Below are 19,120 nucleotides of genomic sequence, written 5' to 3' on the forward strand. Positions count from 1 at the left end.
GTACTCAATTTGTTTTAAGATATAAAACTATCAAGAATAACTTCAAATGATAAATAAGAAGAACCAGATATTGCAGTACCATACAAACAGTCTTTAAAATCTGTGGATGTGGATTTGCTGTCTTCTTGGAGACAAAAATTGTTAAGAATAAAACATATCAAGACAATAACCTTTAGAGAATTTGAAAGCATCCTAGGTCCTAAAAGTAACTAAAATTAAAAAAAAAAATTAAACAAGCAGTACATATTTTTAACCTTGAACATCTGGAACATTGTGGCAATATAGTTTACTGTCCTCATCTTCAAGCTGGGTGAAGATCTATGATACGTTTTAGCAGATCTTGGAGCTTTCAAAGCACCAAAGGAGAGGAACTTGCTCCTTCCAATTTTCCCAGTTTTAACACTGACTTCACACTGGTTCTAGTCATTTGCACCCTTCTCTCTGAATTTATTCAACCACCCTGACGAAGAATTATTGCTTTAAAAATAAACCTGAGTCAATTCAGTTAGCAAAGGGAAGCATATCCTCAAAGTGGTATGCCTGATGAGTGGCAGAGCCAATGGAAAAAAGAGAAGGATCACACAGCCAAAGTCAGAAGAACCCAGGAGATGGGTTTGCTTCTGTGAGTGACAACAAGCTCTTAGATGAGTTGGACTATCTTTTGTAACTTTGCCTTAATGTGTGAAAATAGCACAATATGGAAAGGAGAGATGCCATATTTTGCTTCTCACCATTATAGGTGCCAGGAACTTCCAGAACAGCTCCAAGTTAAACTAAATATTCTGCATCACTTTGGAATTTATCCATGAGCAAAAGGCTTGTGACATTATCACCACATTCTTTATTTCTATTCTGATATAGAGATAAATTTGTAGTAGCAGGCCACATAAAAGAGGACCAACTATATGCATATATTTCAGAATACATATGCTTTTTAATACGAAAAATTCAGCCTTTTAAAACAGAGTAATGACAACAAATACAATAAAACCAACTGATTCATCAGCTAAATTAGCTGTGATACCTAAAAAAACAAGAAAGCAAAAAACTCCATGGATTTTATGTCATTCATTTTCTTCCAGAAAACTTTCACTGAGTCAGAAACAACTTACTTTTCTCACAGGCCCCTGTTCACTTTAAAAGAGAACATATAAGGAGAGTATGCCGGAAAGAGCAAGAGAGGAAAGAGAGGTGCTAGAGTAAAGGTGTCTCTCCACCAGCACTGGGTATATCTATCTTTATACTCAGAGGTCTGGAGCATATGGTATTTCAAGGCAGAGCCTGAATCCACTGCAGTGAGGAAATAAGTATGAATAAAGTCTTTCTTTTTGACCACTGCGGTGAGAAATTAAATTCTGAATTTCTCTGAAATGCCCTTGGGGTTTGGGTAGGTAAAAAAGCAACAAAACAGACAATCAAATTAAATACAAATTAGAAGAAAAGAAAAACAGGTTATAATGGAAAATATTTTACATTTACACATCTAAAATTCTGGAAAAGACAGATCTAAGAGAAATGGTTGTGGCATTTGAGGTGCTTTTCATCCCATCAAACCAGAAATGTGACTGTATAATGATCTTTACAAATGCAGCAAAATAAAGGGTTTAAAATAATGTACCTATTACATAAGTACAATTTATATTCTATATAAACATAAATTAAAAAAACATGCAATTTCCAGTCTCATAGAAGGTAAATTATCAATTCTATATTGGTTACTACATATGAAATACCCTAGAAAAACTTCTAGCAGGAAAATGAAAAGCATTTTTTAAGAAAAGGATACTTGAGTTTAAAATAGAAGATAAGTTCCCTTTTCCAAGGGAGAAAAATCTAAATTAAAATTTGGACTTGGAGAACATAGGAAATATAACAGAAGTGTGTCAGGTACCTTATTCTAACTTCCACTCTTCATAATCTTAGAATAACTGATTGAACATAGAAGAAATACTTCCAAAATTAACAAAGAAATACCACAATAATTTCAGAAAAGAGATTTTAAAAGATTTTGTTATTTTTGCTGAAATCAGATAAGAAAATGCAACTAGTGTTTGTCTTTGCATTTAGGATTGGATAATAGCTATGGCACATAAAATGCACATCTGTAAATAGTTATTGGACTGACAGGTCTAAAACTAGCATTTGCCTTTTAATAAATGGGTTTAAATAAAAAGAAAGTCATAATAGAAATATGAGTCTACTTAGCTGATCCATTTTGCAATCATCAAAGTATAGGTTATCTGTGTTATCTTCGTTCCATATCAGAGCCATAACTCTGACATTAACCGAATCATCATTGACTGACATTAACAGAATCAGATAGCGCAGTAAACAAGACTTTAAAAAGGAAACAATTGTTACTGGAAACAGGATATATCACAAAGAAGAAAATGAGCTGGCTACCCACATTTAATTCAAAATTAAAGAGTTAGAGTTGTTACTTTTTAGTACTGTGACTGATAAAGACAATGAAAAGCCTACAGAGAAAGTTTAAAACTTTTCCATTTTCCTTGCATTTTATGGATATATGCTTTATAAAAATGTTAAATATAACTTCTTCAAACCACTGCTTCACATAATACAAAGTGAGAAATCAGTTTAAAATTATTCTTTAAACAACACATTTAACAATGCATAAAGTGAATAGGGCTTTTTAGAGCATTCAAAGTTGGTCTTGCTTTGAACATTTCTTCAAATTTTACCTTTTAATTCAATATCAAGAATAACTGGGCACTACTCTAAATACCAATCTAAAAAGATACTTTGTTTAAGAAAACACATTTTTTACTAAAAAAACCCCAACCAAACATAAAGTGCAATAAATAAATTTGTTTGTGTGATGAAGTTTATAATTATTTCTTTTAAAAAGTAACTCATGTTTTTGATTTGACCTCTTCATAATTTACTATCAACTAAAAAATTTCTTACAGCTGCATCTCATAAAACAGTGTTAAGAGCCACTTCCATATATGTCTGGAACACATTAGTATAATAATGAAACCTGGTGTTACAGCATATTCATCAATAACTTAGTGCAGTTCTACATAACCAAATGTTTAGACAAAATCCTATGTCCAATATTAGACTGGGAAAAAATCCAAACAAACAAGACTTAATTTCCCTAGACTATCATCAAGAAAACCTGAGATACAGAAAGATTAAATCTACTTCACCCAAAACACAGGGGAAGAGAAAAGGTTTAAAAACTCTACATAAAATTGTTGAATCATGTTAAATTCAATTCCAACTTTCAATATACCCAAAGCTGAAAGCTTACCAGCATATTGCTTATTACAGGTGCAAGCATTAGAGAGACAAAGTTCTCCAGGTAAAGCCGCATGTCTGATGTTCTTTCTAGTTAGTGTATATGTAAATACATACAAACAAACATATCTTTGCACAAAATCTCAAAGGATTCTTTTGGCTTTCTTCAGACATACCAGTTAAAACAGAAGGATCATGCCTTTCTTCAAAGATAGTAGAAATAGTGTATTCATACAGGAACCAATTGTTCAGGGTTTAGTTTAGTAACAATATATGGTTGTTCCAGATATATTCTGGTTCAATTATCAAGTTTATAAGGTATTTTTATTGATACTGCTAACTGCAACAATACAAGGTGAATTTAACAGCTGGTTTAAGTTACCTTTCTGTCATGTAAACAGGTCTAACAGTTAAACCGTCCTGTAATAGAATGATACTTTCCCAAAGACTATAGCTTTCTGGGACAAGACTATTATTCTTTTCCTTTCTATAGCTGAAACGTAGATGAAAAACTAATGGCTACAGAGAGCGCTGGCAGGTTGTGTTACAGTGTATAAATGGCCTCCACAACAAAAATCAGCTTTTCTTTCTAGGTTGTTTCAAATGCCATGAAGCAATTTAGCAACACAAAGAAAAGTGAATAAGTAAAATTTTTGTTTCTCAGAAATGACCATACTCATCTCACTATAAAACTGGCAACTTCACTCTATATATATAGGTGGTTACTAGTTTAACTTAGTTACCAGTTCATCCAAAGAAGACAGAGAATAAATCTCAGAGGCTGTAAAAGAGGTTTTTCTTGCATTCTATGAGAAGTAAACAAGCTAGTCCAATATCCATCAGCCAATTCAAAGCAGCCACACTGGCCATCCAGTTCAGAGAAAGATATCCAATGGAAAGCTGAAAATGGGAAAGTCTCTTCTAATATCAGTTATAGAAAGTTACCTCCACCTTCAAATATAGCCAAAATTTTAGTTGGTTGTTTAGGTTTCATTTAGTTTGGCTTAGTTTGGTTTTGGGTTTGGTTTTTAAATCCTTACTACTTAACTTTAGATTTCCTTTCTAGCTAATTATTTTTTTCAAACCTGCAAAAACCTCAGCTTCTTTGTAGTAATGTAAGTATAAATTCAAGTGACAAGTGGCACCTTGTTCAGACAAGCAAATTCTTTTATCAGTTTTAATTATCTACCTTTCTCTCTCTATCAGTGTCTAGACTTTTAACATCATATAAAAATATTCCTAAGAGTATAGAACAATTGCTATGCTCTTTCAGCTTTGCATTTATAAGCATAGTGCCAAAAATTTTTACTTCAATGTATTTTTTCATAAAGCAAACTTTTCAGATTTAAAAAAACCTCCTCTTTTTAAATGATTTGTCTACTCAGAATCCATCTCAGAGCTAAATATCTGTTTACCTATATATTTAATTCTGTTACATTTCTTTCAATTATCTGTTTCTCTTATCTACAATTTTTTCTGTATTTATTGTTGTGTCCCTGTCAATTTTCAGTTGACATACTGTTCACACAGTATTTATTTATTTTGCAGGATTTATTTTGGTTGTTCTGTGAAAATTTTCCTAGTAAGAATTATTTACTTTACTATCTCATAGTTTTCCGCTTTGGTTGCTGGTTCCTTCTTTATTGGCCTTTGTTGTCTCCTTCAACTCCTTTGGTATTTGTTCTTGTTGCTTTCTGTATCCTTATCTACTCCTTGGTCTTTGTCTAGGATTTATACCTTTTTTATTTTCTCTTTCTTTGTGAGAGTATAATCTGGTTGGTTTTGTTCACTAGTCCCTAAATTCTCAAAGGAAATTCCTTTCTTTCTTCTCTTTCCAGGCAAATAATGGAGAAATCTAAAGAACCATGGAGCAGCTGAAATAAAAATCACTGTGATAAGAGACTTGAAGCTGTTTCCAAAGTGGAGAATCCCTAATTTGATCCTAATCAGCTGACAGTATCTGCTCTGGTTGAAAGTTTGGACAGGAAGTGAACCGTGATGAAAGAAGAAAAACGTGTATTCTTAGGGCATAATAAACAGCTTGAGCTGAAAAAAATCAGAGCTATGGTTGATAATGGAAACTTTTTGAGGTACAGTACTTTTTGAGGTACAATGATTCACTGTCTCCCTATCAACAAGTCCTGGTCTTCATCAATATCCAAAAAGACATAAACAGGAGAGTGAAAAAGAAAGCTCTGTGCTTCAATTGTCAATGTTAGTGGTGAGTGAAGACTGCAAATATGCCACCCTGACATGTCTTAAAGCCCTAACAAAAAACAGTCAGAGAGAGCTTGTCTCTGACAGACTTAATCTAGAACCTCACAGAGCTGAGAGTTTTTTCTCTATTTTATTAGTAGTCTGCTAACTTGAGCAGCTGTTAAATTAGTAGATGTAATGTACAGAATTAACTTGGAGTTAGATACTCCATCTGCTATTTAAAATAGCAATAATCTAAGTGAACTGATAAAATATTCTGAAAGGGTCTTTGAATGGTTTAAGAAGGAATTGTTCATATGAGAAACAACTTAATAAGACAAAAAAGGATACACATACAAGAAGTAAAATGGATCTACATACAACAAAATCTGGATTCAGGAAGAAGAATCAACACACCCTCATGGTATTTTGCCCAGACAAGACATTGGCTCTAGCTCTGGGCACCCTGCACTACATCTTGTAGTACTGTAGATCACCTAAAGGGAGAGGAAGTGGGAAAAGACAGACCAAATAAAACAAATCTTTAAGTCAGGAAATTCTAGAAGTGGAAACCCTGACATAGCAGAAATGGAGGAAGAAGGAGGCAAACGCAAGGCAAAAAATGTGGACCTTTTTTTTTTTGAGAATCAGTATGAGAAAGAGTGGAACACTTGCTCTAATAATGACATATAGTGAATATATAAAAATACATAATAACCTAATCATTTCCAAAAAAAATAAGGTAAGGAGTTTGGCTGGGAGATAGTAAAGGATCCAAGACACATATGAATGATCATAAAGAAATATGGATGAATTTCTAATGACCAAGAAAAGGAAAGGGTCAGGGTCAGAAAAAAACATTTACTGGAGCTACCAGGGTGGTATTAGTTGACAGAACAATGTTAACAGAATAATCTAAGAGCTGCCTGTTTGACACAGACTGATATCTACTGAAAGGAGAAACACATACGTGTCAGAATAAGAAATGCAAAAGCTAGCAGAATTATTAAATGAGGACACTGGAAGCCTCTGCTAGTGACAACACTTATTCTTTTGTCAGCCTTTCTTCATCAAAGTTTTGTAAGATAAATTTGACAATTTAGCACATGAAAGATGTAAATTGTAATTCTTCCACTTTAAAAATAGAAAATTTTAAAGGCAAAATCTAGTCTTCCAAAATATATTTTTTGCCTTTTAAAATTGGACATTGTTAGCATTTAAGTTAGGGTTGTTTATTTTTTAAGTGAGAACATGAAATTAGGAAAGTATTCTTGATTTTGCTTTGGATTTTGTTGGTGATTTTGTTTTGACTTGGTTTTATTTATCCAATGTCCTGAATGGTTTCCAATTAAAATTTAGATGTATAGAAAAGGATGGATAATTCTATGATTTCAAAGCTCTAAAATAAAAATAATAATAATAAAAAAGTAAATTATTCACAAAAAATGTACCATAGATTGTGATTGGTTTTGAGCTAAAACACAGTGTTTACTCGTGTTGTCAGTAATACCTGGCACATTTATCATGGAGAAACAGATATCTGAGAAGGTTTTCAGGCCAGGAGCAGGCACTGATGAGGTGCTCAGATCACCCATATGGGTGTTCCCTCATCAGGTGGGGAAGACACTCCTTCTGCTCTTTGTGTGGTCCCGTAGACCACTGAGACAGGTCAAACTCCTGCATGGTCAGACAAGCCAGTTTGGCTTCTTGTTCTGGCAGCTTCGATGGTTTTCCATTCCCTTCTTAGTTATCATAGCCTTGCCTCAGAGTCAAGTAAACAGACAGTTCACCTACCTACAACTGTAACAGTATTTAATATGAATGAATATTAAGGATTAATTGTAATTTTACATATTTTACACTCTTTTTTGTCTTTGTTTTTACCAAAGTTGGACCAAAGAAATTAATTTTAATTTTACAGTCAGTATGAGTCTGCTGATTAAGTACCAAATTCAAACCTTTGGGAGTACTTGAGTGAGGAGCCAATACCAAATTATATTTAACACTAGGAGCATGCTGAAATTTTAAAGAGCTACTTATTAATCTACTGAAAATGCTGTTTTATCTGAAAGGGGAGTAAATGTTAAAAATGTAGGCATAATCAGGGAGTCAAATGTTTTAGGAGAGTTATTCACCAACAGAGGAAAGGTAGCAGATGTCTCCAGTAATTTCAGTTAATTTCTCCTATTCAGCTCAGCAGGACTGATCAGGTAACCTGTACATTTAATTCTTGGTGGCCTCAGCAGGGAATGTAGATGAAAGGATGATTTATCTTGCTTAAATACAAGAGATTAAAAACTATGAGTATTAACTCCCCTTTTAAACACTATGTTTAAAGCTTCCTTCCATTAAAGTTCCTAAGAGAAAATTAACCATGAGTCGCAAGAGAAAAGATTTTAATATAATTAAATCTTTGGACACAGTGATGTTATCAACATTTAAAAATATCTCTGCAGATACATGCTGATCTTGCAGACTCTCAATACAAGGAAAATATGTACATATATTTATTCAGGGATCAAAAATTTCATTTTGTGGTAAATTCTCACAACTCCACTTATATATTTTTTTAATAAATATATTTATCGTTTTTTTCGCTTATGCAACCAAATCACAAATTATTATACCATTTTTCTAACAGCAGAGCTTTCTAAACTTCTGTACCATGTCTGTCCTTATGAAGACACACGTGATGGAATTTTATGATGCCTTTTACCGCAACATTATGGTAGGCTATTAATTTTCTAAATAATTTTCTTTTTTTACTTTGTAAAATATATCATTTCAGCTACTAAAAAATAGATCAGCATAAACATATGAAAGATTATTTTAGTCAACATACAGAGACAGAATTATACTGGCCTAAATGCTTCAATTTAGCCAACTACAATTGCAGAAGGGATGCATTTTATTTCTCTGTCTAAAATAGATCTGAATTAATTTCATTGATTTCAATGCAATGTTAATTTTGTCATGACTATTTAACAGGTAAAAAAATTTCCTGGTTAAATTAATTAACTGGTTAAGTACTAGTAAGTTTGGAAATATATTTCCTTGGAACTGCAAACAGAGTTTGGGTATACAGTCACATTATTATTCAAATATTTAAAGCTATTTTGAATACTACACTGCAAACTAATTATAGAAAAAAAAGACAACTGCTGAGTACAACACCTCTTTTCAAATTAGTATTTAATTCTAAGCACCTAACTCCTTAATTTAAAAAAAAAGAAAAATACCAATATGCTTTTTGATATTTACTGACAATATATTATGTCTTACGCACAGCAATTTCTTTTAAAGAAAGAAGGAAACAAGATATTATCCAAGATGTAAAGTAAAATAATTGCAAGGAATAGTCAGGGTTCATATTGCCGTTCAGACATCCACCTATATATGCACCACATCACTGCCACAGAGGGTGTGCTTTAAAACTAATAATGGTTTCCATGTGACTTTTCAAGGACTGACAAGAGAAGTACACAATGAAGAATTCATATAGTTAGGTCCATACCTTCTGCTTTATAGGCAAATATTAAATAATTTTCTCACAGATTCTTTTCTGCAGAGTCAGACTCCGAGAAAACCAATAACCCTTCCTGGCCCTAACAAGCCTCAGCTGGTGGCACTGCCACCCCCCACTGTCCATGGTCCCTGGGCCTCTGTTTCAACCCACCCTGAGGCATCCTGCTGCAGCTCTGTCCCCATCCCTCCTGCCTGAGCCTCTCAAGCCTGCTCTGTGGGGAGCCCTGTGTCCTTCTGCTCCCAGCTGCGCCGCCTGGAGGGACCCTGGGCCTGGCTCCGGCTGTGCAGGGGCTGTGCTGGACCCTCTCAGAGTCCCAGCTCTGCTCCCCCTGCTCAGCCCCTGCCGGGCTGTGCCTGAGCTGGATCTCCTTGGCTCCTGCCTTGTGCCTACGTGCAGATCTTTTCTCACCACTCCTTAGGATAACCCTAGTACAATGAATTATTTACAAGCTGCACTAAAGGCTATTTTCATAACATGCAAAGATATTATCAGATGACTCCTACTGGCTATGCAAAGCAGTTGATTTATGTGATGTTTTATTGGTTCAAGCACACCTTCTGCTAACTTCATTAAAGCATGGGATTTCTTATCACTAGTGCTAACAAAACCCTTTTTTCTCAAGCTGGGCACTCAGAAAATTGAAAATATATTATAAGCTTAGCTGAAATGATTCTTGTGCCACACCAAAAAAAATGATAAAGACAGAAATTTGGAAAAAATGGAACAGGAGTTTTAATCTGGAAATGCAACACTTTTATCTAGAACAGGAGTTAGAAATATTAGCTACTTACCAAAACAAGGACAAAACAATGTTTTTAAAAGTAAGCAGAACATCAAGCCCTATTTTTTTTTTAATTTTTATTTTGAGGGGAACTAATTGTATAAACGTGAAAGAAAGTGTACTCAAAAATCAGAAATATGCATTTGGGGGGCACAAGAAAGCTCTAAATATGGACAGTAACATGACCCAGAAATACTCCCAGCTATGAAATTTTGCCAAAAGCTTGGTTCAAATACAGGAAGCAACACTTTCTTTCTGCAAACAAACTTTTTTTTAGGTGATTACAAATAAGATTTATGAAAAAGAATTACATAAAGTTCAGAGTTTTAAGATATTCTGTATTTACAGTTTGAAACAAAGGTTATAATGTGAAATAAACTAAATCAAGGATACAGTAACACAAAGATGCAAGTGAAATACTGACTACATTTTCCATAGCGGTCATATCTGATATGCTTCTTTTCCATTTATTATTGTTTAACTGCCATTTAAGTGCCAAGTAAATCAGTTAAAAGCTGTTGAGCATTTGCTGAAGACATGCGATGTAATTTCAATAAGATTTAATTCTGAGGAGACCAATTAGACGAAGTACAAAACTGGATAAGGAGGCAGTCAAAGGTGATTAGATTCACAAATAGTTGAACTGCAAAATAATTTCATTCATATAAACAGTTATTCCACAATATTAAACTAAAAAACAGTAGTGGCCTTGTCTATCCAAGACAATTTTTTAGCTGTCTAGTTATGTATTTTTTCAAATACACGTGTAGTCCCCCGAAAATATTTTTGCCTGTTACAAAATTAAAGGGAGGGAGAAAAGTGTAATCTGATTACACTTTCATTCATGTCACTAAGTAAAATGTCAAAATACATTGTCATGCTAGAAGGATAGTTTCCACAACAAACGGCTCATCAGTAAAACTTCGCTTATTTGTAAAAAAGAAAACTTAAGGAAACATCATCTTGCTGTAGCAATCTGAGAAAATAAATGTCACTATGAAAGATTTAGTAAAACTTGTGTAATTTCACTGTCATGCTTTCCAAATTTTAAAGCCAATTCTCCACTCACACAAATGTGTACTATTCTTCCACACCCACACTCTGAAAAGATCTTGTAAGTCTTGCAAAAGTAGTCTATTTCAAGCCCTATATTGAGGCTTAATCATCTTTTCCTTTTTAAGCGCTGACTGACTCTTTTCCATATAACTTCTTACACTGTTCTTCACCAAAATCTAATGGCATCCTAAATATACAGTACTGAAACATTTAAGCATGACAGGCTTCCTTGACTTTCTTCTAAGATATTAAAAACCCATATTCTAAATCTCCAGCATTGAAGAATTAGTTTAATTTCAAAAGAATCTTGCACACATATCTCTATAAATGCATATATAGCTATCTAAATATCTATGTATTGATGCATATATATGAATGTATGTGTTCACACAAATATATGTAAACTATTTCAGCAGCTTGAACAGGACATAAAGAAAAATAGTTCTGCCTTTACAAGATATTATTTTCATCTTCTTTTTAACCTGCTAACCATCTTCATCTGCTTTCCCTGATGGTTATTTAAACTGTAACTCAGTAAGGACAATTGGTTCCTAACTGGTATCATAGTTTTATTCTTTGCATTTGACCAGAACATTGTTCACATACTCCTTGAGGCTGCAGTTTAGAGTAGATTCACCAACCAAATTTTCAACTGACAGTGAGGGCCTTCTCAGGCTCCAACATTTGAGAAAATCTGTTTTATCTTTTGAGGAGTGAATAGAAAGGAGAAAAACTTGTGGAAGACAGCTCTCAAATCTTTTATCTGTGGGTTTCCTCTTTCCTGCAGCTGATATCAGAATTGCAGGCAAGCACTCATGAAACAGAAATGAAAACACAGAAGTACAAAGGAAAACAATTTCACTAGAGATGCATCTTTCTGCATCTGCTGACTGTTAAACATTTAAGAGAATTTATATCCTGCAGAAATTTGAGATGTAGAATTTTACTCTTCTAATTTCTTTGTAGTACCAAGTTACATATTCCTTTTAGTGATCAGATGCCAGATTGTTATGCAATAGTTTAAAAAAAACATTACCAGTGTATCAACACTTACCATAAAATATTATGAAAACACATCTCTTTATTTGAGCAACGTTATGTAAAGTAAAATGAAACATCAGGGAACTGATGTTCCCTGATTAGGAAGAGGTATTACATTCTTTATCACAGGATAAAATCATGGAATGGTTTGATTTGGAAGATCACCTAGTTCCAACCTCACTGTCATGGGAAGGGACATCTTTCAGGTTACACAAAGCCAAGACTTTTCTGGGCAACTTGTTCCAGTATCTTACTGCATTCTATATACAGATTTTCTTCCTCATATCCAACCTTATGATAGATCCAAAGAATTTTAAGAGGTTAGAATGGACCTATAAAATCATTTAGTCCCAACTCCCCCAGGGACACCTCCCAGTAGACCAGGTTGCTCAAGGCCTTATCCAACTCTCTCTGAACACTGCCAGGGCTGGAGCGTCCACAACCCATTCCAGTGTCTAACCATTCTCACAGTATAAAATTTCTTCCTAATATCTAACCTGAATTTCCCCTCTTTCAGTTTGCATCCATTCTCCCTTGACCTATCACTGCCGTTCCCAATGAAGAGTCCCTCTCCAACTTCCCTGTAGGCCCATTCAGATACTGGGAGGTTGTAAGTCTCCACAATAGCTTTCCTTCTCCAGGGTGAACAGCCCCAGCTTTCTCAGCCTGTCTTTGTAGAGGAGTTGCTCCAGTCCTCGTCTGTGTTACAGGCTGACATCCAATTTTTCATCTACAAATGTCCCCAAATCTTTCTCTGCAGGACTGTTCTAAATTCACTGATCCAGTAGGCAGTATGGATACTGAGAACTGACCAGGATGCTGCACTTGGCCTCATCCCATTGGCCCACTCGTCCAGCTTGCTGATGTCCCTCTGGATAGCATCCCTCCCCTCAAGCAAGTCAACTGCACCACTCACATCAGTGACATCTGCAAACTTGCTGAGGCTGCACTCATTTCCACTGTCCACATCATTAACAGAGATATTGAATAGTATTTGTCTGAATACAGACCCTCTGAGGGACACCACTTGTTGCTGATTTCTAATTGGACTTTAAGCTGTTGAATGAAATGTTTTGGGTATGGCTATGTAGCCACTGTGTTGTTATTCATCAAACAGTCCACCCAAAGAAATACAAATTTCTCCCCTTTAATAACAAGAATGTTGTGTGGCGATGCCAAAGGCCTTACAGAACTCTAGGCAGATGACAAATTGACTTACAGATAGTAAAGATAACTAGCAAATGTATGAGTAATGTACCTGTTGGTATTGTAGAATTATTGTGTTCCTTAAGCTGCAGCCTTCCAGAACTGAACATTTGGGCTAAGACCCAGAAGTAGGCTCTGATAGAAAATGGTCTGTGGCACATCACACTCTTGATATCTCAAACAGATTTTTTCACTTTTGTAAACCCTTTTTTTAGATATTCATATACAAATACACACACACATTACCTAGTCTACCTTAATTAAATGTTTCCTGATCTCTATAAAAAGCCCCCTTTTCAAAGACTACAAAAGTTCCACTGTTACTAGATCATGTAAACTGAGACCTCCACAACTCATATTCACTTCACATTAAATGTATCCATGCTCATATGCTTCTTAATTAATTATGTTTTGTTGAGACCAATTTTATGAGGGCTAGATTAATTTCAGCCTTTACTTTAACTAGAATTAAAGCACGATATACATTTTGACACCTGATTAATTAGAGGAAGCACACCTTAAAGACTAAGAAAGAATCCATAATTTAAAAATATTAGCTTTAATTATTTTATCAGATTTTTTTTATTTATTACTGCAAGTAAGATTTTAATAATATTTATTCTTTACCTTGTCCTAAAGTTTGCAGGGTGAGGATGCCCATCATATAATGACAAATAATCATATTCTTCTTCTAGAGCAAAAGACTGAAAGACGATCTGTATTCTGTTTCTTTCTTCTGCTATTATAACCCAGGTACAGTTTGCACCATTTGGATATCCATATGGGAAGCCAGGGCTTTCTATAGTGCCATTGAGTCCTTTTAAAGTTCCACCACAGGTATAAATAAATCCTAAGAAAAAAATCAAGGAAAAAAAAAAAGTTAGTTATCCATTTTTATATCAACCTTCAATAGAATACATCACTAGAAAAAGTATCAGAATATTTTTTAGCAACTACTGCATTTAGAAAGGTAAAGCCCATGGTTTTATACAAATGCTGGCCACTTAATGCAAAACAATCCCACCTACCTAACAAATGTGTTTTCCATACTGTTTATCTAAAGACATATGTTAGCATCTTTGAAAATAAATATAACAACATCTATGACTAAATTTGTTTGCTTATGAAGCAAAGTATTCACATCAATTCCCTTTTTTTGTCAAATGGAAGAGTAAATAAGTCTCTTTGGATACAGGTCTGATACAGCTGAAACCTATTAACCTTGTGCTTTTCCTCCATGTATTTGGCTCTGGAAAAGAGTGAAAGCCTATTTATTATGAACAAGCTTTTCCCAATCAATAATTCTGAGTTATGAGAACTCTGTACTTAAGGGCTCAATCTCAACTAGCCATCTGTTGCATCACTACATCATCTCATATAAATATTACCAGTTTACATGTTTTGTCTGACCCTATGTGGATGTTATTTAACTGCAGTGATCAGGTAGGGCCCCAGAGCTGCTCCCTCACACAGTACATCCACACTCCCTCTCCATTCCCCCATAGTGGGATGGAGGAAAGAAGAATAACAGTGAAAAAACTTGTGGGTTGAGACAAAGACAGTTTAATAGGTACAGCAAAAGCTGTACATGCAAGTAAAGCAGATGAAGGAATTAATTGGCTGCTTTGGTATGTGGGTGTTCAGCCATCTCTGAGAAAGCAAGGCCCACATCAGGCCTAATGGTTACATAGGAAGACAAACACCATAACCCTGAACGTGGTCCCTTGCTCCTTCTTTCCATCAGCTTTTACCACTGAGCATGCTGCCATACGTTCTAGAATATCCCTTTTATTGGTTGGGGTTATCTGTGTCCCATCTGTGACCCCTCCCTCCTTCTTGCCCATTCCCAGAAGTATGAGAAGTAGTGGAAACCTGGATGGTGTGTAGGCACTGATCAAATGTTCAGTATTGTTTTGGTCACAAATCTAAAACATAATACCATAGGATCTACCATGAAAAAAAATTAAGACTATCCCAGCCAAATTCAGTACAGTCAGTCAAAACTGAAAAGTTGTTCTGCTGATAGATCCTTTTTAAAATGAACCTTCTTAAATGTCAGAAATTACCCCACATTCAAACCCTAACTTTTCTTGGACTATAACAAATATCCTTTTTATATACAAGATCCATTTCCTTAGAAAAATAAGAGAACAAGAATAATTATAAAAAGGCCTTTCCCAAGTCACTGTGCACTGATAGGGCAGGTCCTTTTCTACACTTTTGTTTCAAGTTCTAATGCTCAGTTATGGCAGTTCTTAACACTTTTGGGACTTTAGAATATCTTTTTATTTTCCACCAACTTTGTACTCTAAATGTAGGTCTACATCCCCTCTCCAGGCTTTCTGCTCTCTTATCCCTTAAATATTAGATCAGTTTTCCTGCTTCGCCTTTTGCACCCCTGAAACTTCTCTTCCCCAAGAATGCTCAGAACAAGCCTCCTCTTCTAGTGGGGGGATTTCATCTGAGAGAAAGCACAAAGCACTGAGTTGCTCTTTCACAGCAACATGATGTACATTTCATAACAAACTACAAACAAACAAACCACACGCCAACTCTTAAATTATACACACATGTATATATTTGAGCTCATTAAATCATCTTCATGGCACATTCACAAGCTTGTCTTCACGTTGAGCATTTAAATGTACAGAGGCCTCTTTCCCTGAAGTACTAAGCAGAAATCTCTTGAGATTTTACACTTTGTATTGCTATTTGTGTTTTGTTGACAGAAAGAAGAGTGTGGCATGTACAAATTTTAATCTCGGCTTTTTCGTATATATTTACAATGGTGAGAAAAGTTGCCTCTTATGAAGTATGACTGCTTGACTGCTTTTTTAGTACAATTATCAGTGTATCATAGATATATAGGACAAAAAGGGAAGGGAACATATTCTTAGAAAGTAATTAGGGTTTTGTTTACCTCATCTGACATGTATAGCAAATTTTACCTTCGACTGCAAGTTGCCTTAGAGGATTCATTCTCATATCAGTGCCTGCACAAACTTCATTGTTAGAAGTCTGTTTTATTTATCTCTTTCTGCATCTCCCTCATATACTTGAACTATTTTTAAATCCTCTTTATGTGTTATTATTTATTATTTAAGCTCAGCTGTTTTATTTAGCACTTTTGGAATACAGTTTTGCACAAGACCCTTTGGAAAATCAAACTATTTATTCATAAGATCTACATCCTGGAACTTTAATACTTAACAAAGACAATCACAGTAATGAGTCTTTTTAAATAGCTGTCTGCACATATTTATTATTCTAGCTTTTCCTAGAAATCTCTTGCTGAGGCTTACTTCAATAGAATTAGAAAAACACTTAGAGACTTGAAAATTAAATAGCATACACGGTTAATTTTTCATCCATCTCTCCAGACCAAGTGTGGAAAGTACAGTATAAACTTTGACTCAAGATCATAATACTGCTCTATAATTCAGAACCTTTGTTGCTGTACCTATTTCATGAAAGCTTTCAATTACATATGGACTATTCTGTTAATTCAATACAAAAAACTCATCTATAATAAGTCTACTGTTACCAAAATAAAATTATATTTAAAAAAAAACACAAAACAAAACAAAAACACAGCAAAATTAAAAATATCCCACGAGAAAACACAACCAAAAAACCCCAGAGCCACAACTATCAGGGAACCGTCTTGCGAGATAACATGCTACTTATTAAGAATTATAATGCTTCATACTCAATCCAACAATTAGTCCTATTCATACACAGATATGAAATGTAAACATCCATGATATATACAAGTTCCAATTACTGCTTTTATTCCATATTCAAACTGTAACAAAAGAGAATTATTCATATGCTGCAAGATGATACAACTTGGATGTTTCTCAGAGATGACTAGCAGAATGTAGCACAGCTATGCACGTGTCAGAAGATACACTTTTAATTCCAAGAATGGAAAAAAAACCCAAACGAACCAACAGTGAAGTTTGATTTTGATAGGTCTAATCTTTAAGTCTGTAAAATAAAAAAAAATCATGCCTACAAAATCCATGCGCACAATGTGCACTTTAATCTCTGCTTTCATATGTTAATTCATTCTGTGATGCTCTTCACCTTGGCAGTCCAACCTGGGTATGATCAAAATAGACAGTGTGCATTAACTGACTGGTCTGATCAAATGTGGAAAACATGACATTTATTTTCAAGAGGTAAAATTTATGCTGAAGTAACTAGTAGCATATACTGTGATCTTTTTCATTTAGATTTCAGAACCAGCATTTCATGCAGAATTTACTTGCAAACTGCTTTTCATTACAGGGATGGTTTTATTCAAAGCATACGACAAAGAATTTTGAAAAGCTTGAAGTTAGACTAGAAAAGAAAAATTCTTGTTGGAATAAGTATGAAGATGAACAACACCACTCATGAGATTCTCTTAATAGCTAGTATGATTCAAAGTTTCTGTTGCATTGTTTTCTACCAGATTTTAAAATTCAGATGTTTAATTCTCATCAATTTTACATGGATAAATACTTCTTGAAATCAGAAAACACAGCTCCTCTTCCTGGTTTCAGTCATCCTTTGATTCATTGTTGGATTATTGTGAACATCAGGAACAGCAGTTCTTAATCCATTTATTCAACATTCATTGCCTTCTAACAAAGCAAGTAGCTCTTACATCATGTCCATACCCCTTGCCCTGGAATGTCCCATAATTACACTCATTCAGTACTCAACAATATTGTCTTTGGCTTTTTCTCTTCCTCCTGACCATTCAATTATACTGTTTAATAACATATTTCTACACCTTTCACCTTCCAATACTTCACACCTTCCATTTAATCTCCTTGTTTAGTGTGTTCTATAATAATAGTCATTAACATAAGATAATTATACTGAGTCTGCCTTGATTAACACTCTTGTACATTTCTAAGTTGCTTGTCAATTTCCTTTTAATTAAGTTTTTAATACTCTCTTTTACTTTAAGAGAAAACCAAGGAAATGGAAGATTATTTGTTCATACGCTGCATTTTTCTTCAATATCTTTTCTGATAATGTGATGTGACCTCCTTTCATTTCTTTCACTTGCACCTATCTTAAAACATAGTCAATCCTACCTTAAAGTATTCCTTAGACATGTCACCATGTTCATGTGCCTTTATTGTGTGCAATATACCCATTTGCAAAATTATTCTTGTCCCCCTAAATGGTAGTTCTATTCAGAATACTTTATTCATTTATCTCTCCTCATGCTCAACACATGTTTCTGCAACACCTGTTTGTGGTCTTTGATCACTTGACTGGATTTGGCAGCAAAGAGTAGCTATTTTTCATGCTGACCATAAATCAGTACAAACTGTCCTGCTAATTCTGTTCTGTTTTTCTGGATTCTCTTTCTGCTCACTTGTATTATCATCACCTTGGTTTTTTATGGTTCCTGTAGGTTCATCCTTTTAGTTAGCACTTCAAAGAACAAGAGATAGATTTCATAGTGATGTGAACTCATCCCTCTGCTGTGAATCCTTTTCTTCTGCTATCAATCTTATCCAGTTTTGTAAAGCTCAATATTTATTTCTAATATTCTATTATTTATTTGTATCTCAACTTTAATTGTCCTGACATGCCTTACTCTCAGATCTTTAAGTCCATTTATAAAGCTGAGAATAGGATGCTCACATCAGATGTGATGACTGTATTTTACTTTTAAGTGTGTTTGAAATGAACCTTTTTATTACTTTTCATCATGCCTTAATTCTCTTTAATTTATTCTTTTCCATTCCCATTATGCTTCTTTTTTGCATAAAATGAGCCTCCTTTCACTAACTTTAATTTCCAATAAGACAAAGTTTTATTGACTTTGTCACATGAATACAAATATGAAAGGTAATCACCTCCTTTAATGTACTGGACTTAGTTCCCTCCTGCCCTCCACCTTTTTGTCTTCCTACACCATGTGTCCAGCAGCTTGCAAGCTTCTTCCTTATTCTAGTGTGTTTTCATATGAAAAGACTGTTGGCTGTTTGTTCTGGTTTGAGACACCCTAGGACTCTGTTAAGGACACTGCCTGGTGTCCC

The 19,120-nt window shown here is 34.5% G+C and overlaps 1 protein-coding gene across 1 annotated transcript in view; it reads right to left on the reverse strand.

Moving 5' to 3' along the window:
* Window positions 1–19,120, reverse strand: part of CSMD3 (CUB and Sushi multiple domains 3) — a 577,112-nt gene that overhangs the window by 482,801 nt on the left and 75,191 nt on the right. Inside the window, exon 2 of the mRNA XM_030971761.1 lies at window positions 13,698–13,920. Within this exon, the coding sequence (XP_030827621.1) occupies window positions 13,698–13,920 (223 nt within the window). The remainder of the gene's footprint in view (window positions 1–13,697; window positions 13,921–19,120) is intronic.

Source organism: Camarhynchus parvulus, chromosome 2 (assembly GCF_901933205.1).
Source record: "Camarhynchus parvulus chromosome 2, STF_HiC, whole genome shotgun sequence".
Classification (NCBI taxonomy): Eukaryota; Metazoa; Chordata; class Aves; order Passeriformes; family Thraupidae; genus Camarhynchus; species Camarhynchus parvulus.